Source organism: Myotis davidii, unplaced genomic scaffold (genome assembly GCF_000327345.1).
Source record: "Myotis davidii unplaced genomic scaffold, ASM32734v1 scaffold319, whole genome shotgun sequence".
NCBI classification, from domain to species: domain Eukaryota; kingdom Metazoa; phylum Chordata; class Mammalia; order Chiroptera; family Vespertilionidae; genus Myotis; species Myotis davidii.
In genome coordinates, this window is record NW_006290675.1 from 1,207,532 (window position 1) to 1,220,310 (window position 12,779).

Sequence of the window (12,779 nt, forward strand, 5' to 3'; positions counted from 1 at the left end):
ACTGTTGCAGTCTTTATGTCAGTTCTTTAACTGTGTGCTGACTCATGTATTGGTCCTCTTCACTTACACACTTTACACTGATGCCACTTTAATTATTGCAGTTGCCTCTCAACAAGTCTTATTTCAACCTTTTTTAAAAATTAAAGTGTAATCTAAGTCATATATGTACATCATTTGAAAAATCAGTACTTACTCCAAAAGTTATATTGGAAAAAGTGAACATTCCTGCCCCCTCCTCTCCATCCTTAACTTCTGCCTGCTGTGAGCACTTGCATTTCTTTTGATACTTGCCTAGCCTCTATATTGCTAAGTAGTATAGTTATTTATTATTTGTTTTTCATTTTTAAAATATTTTACTGTGACATAAACATATGAGATCCAAACATACACCGTTATAAGTAAATTTATAATTTCTTAAGGATATTTGTCTGAATACCTAATTCTTTTCCTGTCTTTCCCCCTAATATATAAGGTTCATGAAGACAGAGATTGTTTTCATCTTTGAATACTTAGTAAATTGCTCACTTGTAGGTACTCAGTGGGTGTATTTGTAGTGACCATTAAATAATCATCAAGAAGATACCGTGGAATGTAGCTTTTGAAAACACTGGTTGATGAACTTAGGATAAGCTTAGAAGTAAGTTAAAAACTGGATTTGCTTAATGTCAACTGGCTTTTTGCATATTTAAAGAATCCATAGACATCCAAGGGATCAATTAAAAATCACTTAAGCAACAAGAGATTACAGTGAAGTGAATGGATATAAGAAAGTATATGAAAATCATAGTTTTTCTTGATGTGAGCAAAAATTAGACTATATAAAATGAGAAATGAGATAATCTTTATAAGACAAATATATCAATCATTTTGGATAAGTAAATGTTAGGATGGAACATTCATTTTCCATTTTACCAGTTTTTACCACTTCGTTTTCACTTCTTCAACATAGAACAGCTTCTGTTTATGGTCATACTTGTGATGCTGCTTATCTGTGATGCAGTTAAAAAGGAACATTTTGGAATTGTCTTTACATCTATATCTCTGTCACATGTTGGGAAAAAGAAGACATTGGTTTTAAAGAAAATGGGAGAGAAAGCATATTTTTTTCATTTGTAAGAGTGAAATCTAGTCCTGTGTAAATATTATGTAGATAGACTAAGACTGTGTTGTAAGACCCTAAGCACAGAAGCCATTATAACATGTCCCATAGTAAAATCTGTAACCAGTGTCCAAGAGAGATAGATGGTCTAAAAAACAAGGGAGGATTTAATTAGGATTTATTTTGAATGTGTGTCAAATAAGTGACGCTGTGTGGAATGCCCCTGAGTTCCTTTCTAATAGTCATTTCCCATGTATCACTGTTTCAACTGTACTACCCTTGCTTTTCCGTAAATATGCTAAGCTTATTCTGATCTCAGGGTCTTTGTTTCTCCCTCTCCCTGGAACGTTCTCCCCATACACCTTGGCCTGGCCATCTCTCAAACTCTAGGTCTCTGCTCAGATGTCTCTAACCCCTTCATGGGATTTGGCACCTGACTTCATATTATACATATGTAACTTTTCATTCAGTAAATAGGACTTTAGGGATGTCTTCATAAAACAAGTGGTGTGTCTTTCTTTCTTTCTGGTCTTCCTTCTGGTGTTGTTCACACTCAGGTTGTGAAAAGTCCCCTGGTAAATTTAGTTACAGGAAGTCTCTGGTAATTAAAATATTTGGTAATCGACAGTCCACATTCACATCTAGTTAACATTTTTCTGCCATACGCACTCCACATCCAGGCCTTCTCAGAGCTCATCACTCCCAATGATGAAGGCGGATGAAGTTGGAATCCTCATTACTTCCCCACCTAGAGCTTCATGACTCCTGCTCAGTATTGCGCTTCCTCGGGCTCCTCTAGGACTGAGCCACAGGGGAGGCGAAGGGCAGGAGAATGTTCAGGTGACTGACAGTGTCATGGAATGGTGTTGCTGAGCACTATTTATTTTAAATCCTCACCTGAGGATATGTTTTATTGCTTTTTTTTTTCTTTTTTTCTTTTAGGAAGGGGAAGGAACAGACTGAAGAGAAAGAGGGAGACAGATACATTGATTGGTTGCCTCCTGTATGCACCCCAACTGGGTATCGAATCTGCAACCTGGGCATGTGCCCTGACCAGGAATCAAACCCAAAACCTTTGATTCACCAGATGATGCTCCAACAACTGAGCCACACCGGCCAGGGCGAGCACTGTTTTTGATGGCTGCTTAGAATGAACATTCTCTTTCTCTCATGGGAGGGTCTCCTCTTCAGAAACACCCATCAATCCCTGGGTCTCACTCTTGTCTTTTGAAGAGGGTTAATTCATCTTCCCTGGATGGTCACTTTCAGCTCCTACTGTGGCCTATGGGCTATATTTTAACCTTGTTTTATATTGTGAAACAGAACGCAGACATGAATATGTATATAAACCATCAATGTAAGCTCATTAACCAATGGTTATGGGGCAATTGTGTGTAACTTAGACCAGTTGAATCAGTAGCACATTGTCTCCCTCCCTAAAGTATAAGTTAGTGATGTGTCTTCCCTCGTTCACTGCTGCACCCTCAGCTCTGGCTGTGCAAAGTTGGAACTCATAGGCATTTTATGGAATAGAGGATCAAGTGAATGAATAGCTAATAAAATTATTATACATTTAAAGGACAGACTATTATTCAGCAATGAAAAAGCAAGCTTATGAGGATTATTTAATACGATTAAGAAACAAAATAGCTATTAAAGCTATTCTTAACTGGGAAAAAGAAGTAGAATATAAAACTAGCATATGTATGTATATGTATAGGAGCACGCATGCACACACACTGACACATACACATATACTTAAATATACTTTGTGTGTATGTGTGTGTGTAAATAGACTAGAAAGAAATAGTATATGCATACGTTATAATTGTGCAGGATTTGGGATGGTTATTTTCTTTCTTTACCTATGTTTTTAAATGTTCTGCTATTTAAAAGCTCAGGTTTTAAGATCACATTTTAAGAGGGTAAACAACAAAGAGAACTAAAAGAAAGGAAGAAGGAAAGAAAACTAAAATCTGGAAATATTCCCGCAGATCTGCCGTGGGAGAGTCATTGGGCAGCCACCATGGAGGAGGCCCAGAGAGAAAACCCTGGGCCACTGAGAAAGCCAGCGTGCTCTTGGCAGCTTGTAAGTCTGGTCCCAGAGAACTGTCAGCCTAAGATAAAGCTCAGAGCCGAGTGCAATATTTTGTCTCCTGCTTTGTGAGGGATGGGGCCTGGCCTTGCTATTGATATCAGATTTTGGACTTCGACCATCTGTGAGGTGCTGTGCTTGACGTCAAATCCTTAGTGCAAAATTTTTTAAAGATGAGAGTTCTTTGGAATAACACTCATATGGCAGGCCTAGCCGCTTTCAGATAGCCTCACGAAGGCAGCGCACGTCTGAAGCCAGGCCATCTTTGGTATGAATTCTGTTTCACCACAGACTGATTTGTGACCTTAGAATGCAAGACTACTTTTTGAAACTCTATCCCCCCACCCAACTCTAAAATGGGTGAGATTAACATAGGTGTCTCCAGCTGGCTGTTTCTGATTCAATGAAATCATGTATATGCAGTGTCTGGCATACAGGCATCGTATTTTCTTACCTTATTGTTTCCTTCGAAATACCTTTACATACATTTCAAAAGAGAAGAGTGAAGGACTATATAATGATTGAAGCCTGAGTAACTAGAAAAAAGAGTCATGAACAGAGAAAAGACTTGGGAGGAGAATGGCGGTCCCACTGTCGTGAGATGAGAAGCGGAGCGTGCGTCTCGGATGCAAGCAGTGGGATGGGAGGGGATTTGGGGAGTCATCTCCAGAGAGGGGGCTAATAAAACCACGGGAGGGGACAAATGCAGAACAGTTGCTGCCCAGAGACCAGCGCTGGAGTGAGGAGCATCGGCCTGTGTCAGGAAGCAGAAACAGTGGCTAGAGAAAAGGAAAACTACAGCGACACAGAGGAGAAAAATTGTCCAGGGTCAAATGCCTTAGGGAGGAGAGTCAAGGAAAGGAAGCTGAAGGTGACCCGGAACAATTTCTGGAGTTCAGTGGGGCAAACTAGAATGCAGGTGAAAATGTAAGTAATGTAGGTAGCAAGCAAATTTAGAGTGATGGATTAAAACCCCAAATCAGTTTGGAAATTGGGAGCTGCAGATTCCAGCCCTGACATTCACAGGGACTTACTGTGTGATTTTAGGCGAGTCCTTGGTTTTCTTGATTTTTAAAGCTCCAGTGATGGCAGGATGGTTTCCGAGTTTCCTTTTTACATTGTAGTTTGTGATTCTCGTTGAAGCCCTTTGTCAGGGAAAGAAAATGTGAATGGTGTTCATAATGTGCCTTGAAAGCTTTTCCTAAAAATAGAACTTGGGCCCGCAAAGAAAGCAACAGAACTGCCAGAGGAAGAAATCAAATTGTAGCCGCCACGCCGCCCCCCCCCCTCCTGCCCCCACGATGGAGCCCCAGGTGGAGTAAATAGACTGCTCTTGAGGGCAGTGAATGGATATGTTTTCTTTGATCTCAAGAAGGAAGAATACATTGAGTTAAAAGCAATATTCCTTGAGCACCTGTTATGTAGCAGACCTTGTGTATTGAAGGCATGACGAGAGGCTCTGTGGCCAATGCCTTCCCTCAGACAGCTCATGGTCTAATCAGAGAGACCCCAAAACAATAACCACAGAGGGTTTATTAGTGTCATAGTGGAGAAGGTCCAGGGTAGAAGTGGATAAGGGAGGCAGCGGTTACTTTGGACAGAAAACAGGGTTGGCTTGATTTTGAAGAAATAACTCTTGATACTGACAGTGACTTTCTGGAAAGAGAAAGCAGCGCATGCCATGTACCAAGATGTAATCATGCAGCTGGAAGTTTTTTTGGAAACATGTTACAATAGAAAGCTTGTTCACACAATTAAAATTGGTTTGTTAGGGTTCTATATGAAGTTTAAGTAGTAAAAAGAAAGCTGGAATGATAAGCAAGACTTTGTCATGACTTTATACCGTATCTGTCTTCATTAAGGACTTGGTGTTTATCCTTTTTTACAGAGAGGAAGGGAGAGGGATAGAGAGTTAGAAACATCAATGAGAGAGAAACATCGATCAGCTGCCTCTTGCACACTCCCTACTGGGTATGTGCCCGCAACCAAGGTACATGCCCTTGACCGGAATCGAACCTGTGACCCTTGAGTCCGCAGGCCGACGCTCTATCCACTGAGCCCAACCGGTCAGGGCAGACAGAGTATTTTAGTATAAGGCAGTAGGATAGATGTGGTGTCAGAGGTGTATTTTCATACAGATTTGTGTGTGTACATAGAATGCACAAATGCATGAAAAAATACTCCAATTTTATAATAATATTGAAAATGACATTTTAAAAATAAAGTGTGAAACAAACTTAGTCAAATTTATGTCTCGCCTATATTATGCTTACATTTTAAAGTACATAATGCTGTATTTACTTAATGAGATAGATATTCTAACATTACCATACAAGAAAATACTTAAGGAAATAAAGCCAAACTTGTGTAGACATTCAGATCATGTAGAGCATCAGACAAATATTTGTCGAAAGTGTTTTTACAAGCACATACTGATGCCAGACTTTTCAGCAACTTCCATTGCTGTTGTTTAGAAAGGAAACACTTGTGCTCCTTCCAGGATCCTCAGGTCTTCAGGAGATAGACTTTCCTTTTGCTATCAAGCTCTTGGTCATTTGATGTTTCCAGTTATATGGGTTCATTTTATCTTTTGGCTACATTTCTCCAGTTCTCTTCTCAAGCCAGGCCTCTTCTTGAACTGTTTCTGAGACTCCAAGTCCTCTTTGCCCTTGTTCCCAATGCCTCCTCTCCTAGGGAGCCACCTTGCCGCAGTCTTATCCAAAGCCTGCTATTCTTCAGGACTCCTCTTGTGTCCTGAAGTTATAATGATCTACCACCTAATGTCCCTTAGCATTTAGGGACATTAGGATGGTATTTAGTTCTTAATTATCCTTTAAATATACATGTATATATGTATATATTTAAAGGATATTCTCAAAGACTCTCACAATACACGTTTGAGCCTCAGATAAAATACTTTTAGCCAGTTCAGTTAAAGGGTAGCTAGAAAACCTAGGTTTTGTAAAATACAGACAAGTTCAAGAAAGCGCATGGAAGAATGAAGGGAATACTTGAGAGAAATAACCACAGTAGTGCTTCAGTTTTGTGAGTGAACAGGAAGTGAGGCCGTGAAAGGGAGGGAGGTAACCCAGTAGGAGTGGGAACCAGAGTGGAGAGTGCCAGGTTGCTTACTAATTTTTTGGCTACTTTTTAGTTATGCTTCTACTAGAGGCCCAGTGCATGAAATTCGTGCACAGGTAGTGTCCCTAGGCCTGGTCAGCAATCAGGCCTGCTGGCTGGGGCTTTTCTTCTGCTTGCCAGCTCGGACTTCCCTTCCCTGCTGCTGGCTGCCAGCTGGGGCCTTCCTTCATTCTTCGCTGCACCCTGGTGGTCAGTGCACATCATAGCGAGCAATAGAACTCCCAGTCTCCCGGTCGAACTCCCATGGGAACACTTTGCATATAGAGATTAGAGCTTTGGAATCTGTTTATCTATTTAATAGGCCATGGTTCATTTAAATTCAAACAAATGCAACATTGATATTTGGTGAATTGAAGAAACAATATATAAAAATTTGTGCATATTGGCCAAATTACATTTCATGTTGTGATAGAAGTTGGTGGTAGTATCAGTAAACCTACTTGTAAATCAATGTTAATGGTTGTTTTGAAAAGCACAGAGGCATCTAAATAGAGAAATGAAATATCAGAACCAGTAAGAGAAGACATGGCTGGCAACACCTTTATGTAAGTTATGGTAAATGTGCAAAATACTGAAATTCTTGCTAAATCATCAAATCAAAGAATAACATTCAGTGACAAAATAACAGATGCCACCATATGAGGAAATGTACATGGTGACAGAAATAAGGTAGGGAATAACTGTGAAACTTAATTTCATTGCCAAATATTTGCATGAAATGTCTCATTGAAAAATCTAAAAAGAGCAACTGGAAGTAAAACACTTATATATTCTGCATTTATTTTAGATAAGGAACCGTGTCCTATTAATTCACATAACCTTTCCTTTTCTTCTAAAATGGAAAGGACAATATTTGCCCTAAAGTGCTGCTTCATCGCGGATCGTCGAACACAGAGGCCCTTGTGCAGAGAAGTTAACATGGATTTGCGTTCTTCCATGCCTGTACAAGCATAGTACAGATAAAACAATCTATTTTATTAGTGGAAAAAGTAAGCCCTTTGTGGAGACACAGAAAACCTTAAGATTTTTCTGCAATTCTTTTTAATACAAGTCATTATCTTGAAAGAAACCAACCTAAGCCAGAGCACTTCCCATGCTGCAGGATAGTATTCTGATCTCAGACAGGAAACGCGTCCCTGGAGAGAGAACACTGAATGTGCCCCAGAGTGAACTGAGCCGGCACACTGTGGTCAGACAGTAAATATACATTGAATGAATAACATTTTTTTCTTTTTAAGTTGGTCCTTCTCCTTTTAAAAATGTCTATAGATAGTGTCATATTAAAATTACACGAAAAAATGCCCCAAATATATACATATTTAAAAAATTTATTTAAAAATATTTTTATTGATTTCAGAGAGGAAGGGAGAGGGAGAGATAGAAACATCAATGATGAGAGAGAATCATTGATTGGCTGCTTCCTGCACGCCCCCTACTGGAGTTTGAGCCCGCAATCCTAGGTATGTGCTAGGATTCAAACTGTGATCTCCTGGTTCATAGGTTGACGTTCAACCACTGAGCCATGCTGGCTGGACAAATATATACATATTTTAAAAGAATAATATTTTAAAAGAATCATTAGAGTAAATCTTTTTTTTGCATTATTCCCACCCCCAAATGATATGTGCATGTGAGGTTGCACTGTGTGTGTGTGTGTGTGTGTGTGTGTGTGAGAGAAAGAGAGAGAGAGAGAGAAGAAAAGGGAGTGAGGGAGAGACAAGGGGACAGATAGAAGTGGTGTAATTATTATTTTATTTTTTAAATATATTTTTATTGATTTCAGAGAGGAATGGAGAGGGGGAGTGAGGTAGAAACATCAGTGATGAGAGAGAATCACTGATCAACTGCCTCCTGCATGCCCCGCACTAGGGATCAAGCCTGAAACCTGGACATGTGCCCTGACCAGGATTTGAACCGTGACCTCCTGGTTCATAGGTCAACGCTCAACCACTGAGCTATGCTGGCCAGGTGGAACTGTTATTCTAGTTCTTCAAAATTTATTGGTGGTATAATAAAATGAAATTGATGAAGATTTTTAGATTACTTAAGGTATCTTGTAATGTTAATTCTTACAGAATGACATGAGATAGCATATTCGTAATCACCTGGACTTTTTGTATGGAAGATGCAATATACTTTAATCATTAGAACAAAGCAAAAGAAAAAGCCTCTTTTATACTTCTAAGGAAAATGTACTTTTTTAAAATATAGATTTATTTTTACTTACTATTCAGCTTGGGAGATTTACTGTGTCTGAAAAAGTAATTATATTTTACTGTGGTAGGTATATGTGGATCAAGTTAAAACGAACTATATATAATTAATGCAAAGCAGAATTATGAAGTTTGATATTAGCAGATTGGGTATGAATAATGTAGGTTCTAAGGGATTATTTCTTCAAAAATATTTACTAAAGAGTTAACAGAGTGATCAAATATATATTTATATATTTATTACAGTGGAGTAAAGTAAAATTGAAAAGATTAAGTCATATGTTCTTCCATGTGGAATATTTTCCTAGTTATAATGCAAATTTATTCTAAAAAAGGAAAGAAATGACTAGGCTTAGCTTCAATATCATAAAAGGATACCTACTTGTTATGAGTTCTTTTTATTGATCATAACCATATTTTACAGTTTTTAGCCCTCTGCCCACACTTGGTGAACTTTAAAATCCATTTTCTTGGCATTGAATGAAATGAAACTTGTTTATGTAAGTGATGCCTTTTCTTCTCCTGTAATATATTGTTCACAAGGTTTTCAAAATGTTTAGTAGAAGGCTTTAAGAATATTTTATATAATGACTTTAATGCTATGTCTCTTACGTTTGCTTTGATATGTTACATGACTTACTTTGTTAAATACTGATTGTCAAAAAGTTGGACTATGTCGTGTATGCAATTAAAAGCTGTATTGCTCTTCTGTACATGCTGTACATGTAAGTGAACCCATGGGTCTCCCAAAGTGAGCCTTTAACATTCCAGAAGTTTTACTGTGCATCTGTTGCTGGCATCTAGCCTCCCACCCACACAGGCTAAGACTAACTAAATGAGGTTTATGCTAGTGTAATAAAGTACATAAAGATGAAGTAATAAAATGGGAAGACAGTTACTTTATTATGCGGTTGCTCAAATAGCTTCACTAGAAGAATGTATGCACATATGTGAAAGAAAATAGTGTGTGAGTAGGAGAACCCAGAAAGTAATTTATTCAAATGGCATTTTTTACATGTCTTTTTATGTTATTTATTCCAGATGGGATTCATACAGCTCAATGAGGACTTCATATTTATTGAACCACTCAACGATACAGTGGCGATAACGGGTCACCCGCACCGTGTATATAGGCAGAAAAGGTCCATGCAGGAGAAAGTCACAGTGAAGCCAACTCCTCACAGTCATTACTGTGGTATCATTTCAGGTAATGCCCTCTGAAAGGTTTCACTATTCAATGTGGGGGGCGGGGGGAGCAATATGAGATGGATCCTTCAAAAATTCTACCCACACATCCATCCATTCATTTACTAGCTTTTATCTTTTTCCTTTGGTTAATGACAATTAAATCTATTTCTAGATTATTTTCTTAGTTTTCTGGGCAGTGCCATATTTTAATATCAAGAAATATGAACTCAAAAGGACTTCAGAGATTAATATGTAATATACCCCACACGTCTCCTGAATTGTGAAGTGTTTCTCTTGGGATGTGGGTCACCTCACTGGGATAGAAATGACACTGAGCATCCTGAGGCCGGTCCTGTGAGCTCCTGGCCTTATTTTAGTCCAGCTCTGTGAGAACGGCATAGCTACCTCTTTCCTTTGGCTGGAAGCATCTTTTACTCTTTCTTTCTTTCTTTTTAAAAATTTTTAAACATTTTACCCAAGTAAAACTCACCTTGGAGGTTAAAATTATCAGAGGAATAGGAAGAAGAGTAAAAATTTCTTTGAATTTTATTCTCAGTATGAGAATACCCTAAATCTGGCAGTTTCAGAGGCACATCAACCTTCCTAGCCATCAAACCCTTGTCTCTGTCTGTCTGCCAGTACTTCACAGAAATGAAATGGTGACTATTTGGTGCACTTCCTTCCTTTGGCAGAGCTTTGTGGCATTAGCAAGAATGGCAGGGGAAATGAATGATTTCTCTTATATAAGTAGGACCTGGAAGTCGTAGCCAACATTCAGAAAATAATGAGTTTCCCTAGGACAGATTTTTAGACATATAAACCAGACATCTCAGTGAATATTCACTGATATTAGATTAGAATCTGAGGAAATATGAATTTATTGAAGAATTCTTGGTGCAAAGGTTTTAAAATTCGACTTGCAGATTTCAAATTAGGTGTTAGTGCCAAGATATTCAGTCTAAAGTTGGTTATGGTTTTGAGGCAGATTTAGATATATGAATTATGACAAGAGTAACATTTGCAGAGGCCATAGGATGTTCCTATCATCAATTGGGTAGGGGTTTGGATTACGATATGTTTCTGTTTAGATATAGTCATCTCAAATTAATCCGCGACTTCTGTTTTCTTTTGTGAAAGGTATGATATCAGTCTTCATGGGAATCATCTTCAAAAGTGGTTAAGTGAATCTCTGTCACACCATTCGGTGTACATGATCAAGTCAATTTAAAAGACACATCTCTCTTCTCCATTCTAAGAACGATAGCAAAAGGCATATAACAGCTGAATGGAAGTCATAGCACTGTGAAAAAGCAACAGAAAGGCTTTTGCATGGTGAAATGACAACAGCCATCACAGCTTGAATTTAGTCCATGTAAGGAGATAGCCATGTATGAGTTATACTGTAGTAAGTTCCAGCTGTTCTAGACACCCATGTACGTGGGTGACAGAAAGCAGGCTTTGTGTGCGTCATTATGTATGGGGAAAAGACTTCTGGAAAGTTTTTAATTTTAATAGGTTTATAACACATAAATACTTGGTTCAGATTTGACAAACATTTCTCATGAAGTTTTAATTATTTTTTGTTAGGCATAACTGTTATATGTTAATTAACCTGCACTCTCATACAAGAAATGCTAAGCTGTCATCAATTGGATGATTTACTGAGCTTACCTATTTTCAGTGGCTTTTTAAGAGCCTAGAATTTAAAAAATCATTTTAAAATTAACGGTTTAAGAAATAAAATATTTATTTACTTATACTGAGATGTCTAATTGTAGCTCTTACTTCAGGCTGATATATTCACATATTAAACACATGATTCAGATTTGAATAACATTGCAGTATTTGCCTTTGCACAGTCCTATAGAATAAAAGCCTAATATGCAAATTGACCAAGCGGCAGAATGACTGTTGGAACGACCGGTCGCTATGACGTGCACTGACCACCAGGGTGCAGATGCTCAACGCAAGAGCTGCCCCCAGCCCACAGGTCCCAGGCCAGCCAAGGCGGGTGCCAGCGGGCCCCCCCACCCCCGATCGCCCTGCCAGGTACCCTGCAGAGGAAGGCGACTGGTGGCAGTGGCGGAGGGTGGGGTTGGCGAGTCGGTGACACAAGGCCAGCCAAGGCAGGTGCCAGTGGGGGCCCCCCAATTGCCTCACAGAGGGAAGTGACTGGCTGCAGCGGTGGTGGGGGTGGGGCCGGCGAGCAGGTAGTGTCAGGCTGGCCAAGGCAGGTGCCAGTGGGGGTCCCTCAGTCACCCTGCTGGTTGCCCCACAGATCGGCCCTGATTGTTGGCCAGGCCTAGGGACCCTACCCATGCATGAATTTCATGCACTGGGCCTCTAGTGGAATCATAAAGTTACTTGTATTCAACTTAGTCTTTGTCCAATTTTCCTTGTGCATTTTGATGCCTTAGTATATTATGTTTACATTTATTTACTATATGAATATTTTTTCAAAACAGGGATCTTTATACTTTAAGATAACTTTGCTGTATTCTTTTATTAAAATACTAGAGGCCCGTTGCAGGAAGATTCCTGCAAGAATAGGGCTTCCAGTGGCTGGAGCCAAGCAGAGAGGGGAGCGAAACCAGCTGAGGCAGGCTTCGCTCCCACTCTGAGCTGCTCCTGCTGGGTTTCCCCTCCCACTCCCAGTCGCTGTGGCGGGTTTCCTCTCCAGCTCCCAGGCGCTGTGGCGGGTTTCCTCTCCAGCTCCCAGGCGCTGTGGCGGGTTTCCCCTCCCTCTCCCAGGCGCTGTGGCGGGTTTCCTCTCCTGCTCCCAGGTGCTGTGGCGGGTTTCCCCTCCTGCTCCCAGGTGCTGTGGTGGGTTTCCCCTCCTGCTGGATTTCCCCTCCCACTCCCAGCCCCTCCTGCTGGGTTTCCCCTCCCACTCCCAGCTCCTCCTTCTGGGTTTCCCCTCCTGGGCCCAGCCCCTCCTGCTGCATTTCTCCTCCTGGGCTCAGCCCCTCCTGCTGCATTTCCCCTCCCACTCCCAGCCCCTCCTGCTGGGTTTCCCCTCCTGGGCTCAGCCCCTCCTGCTGCA

General features: G+C 40.1%; 1 protein-coding gene across 1 annotated transcript in view; it reads left to right on the top strand.

Annotated features, from left to right (window-relative positions):
- ADAMTS19 (ADAM metallopeptidase with thrombospondin type 1 motif 19) overlaps window positions 1-12,779 on the top strand; it is a 199,919-nt gene that overhangs the window by 19,711 nt on the left and 167,429 nt on the right. Inside the window, exons 5-6 of the mRNA XM_006763708.2 lie at window positions 7,123-7,277; window positions 9,590-9,755. Coding sequence (XP_006763771.2) covers window positions 7,123-7,277; window positions 9,590-9,755 — 321 coding nt within the window. The remainder of the gene's footprint in view (window positions 1-7,122; window positions 7,278-9,589; window positions 9,756-12,779) is intronic.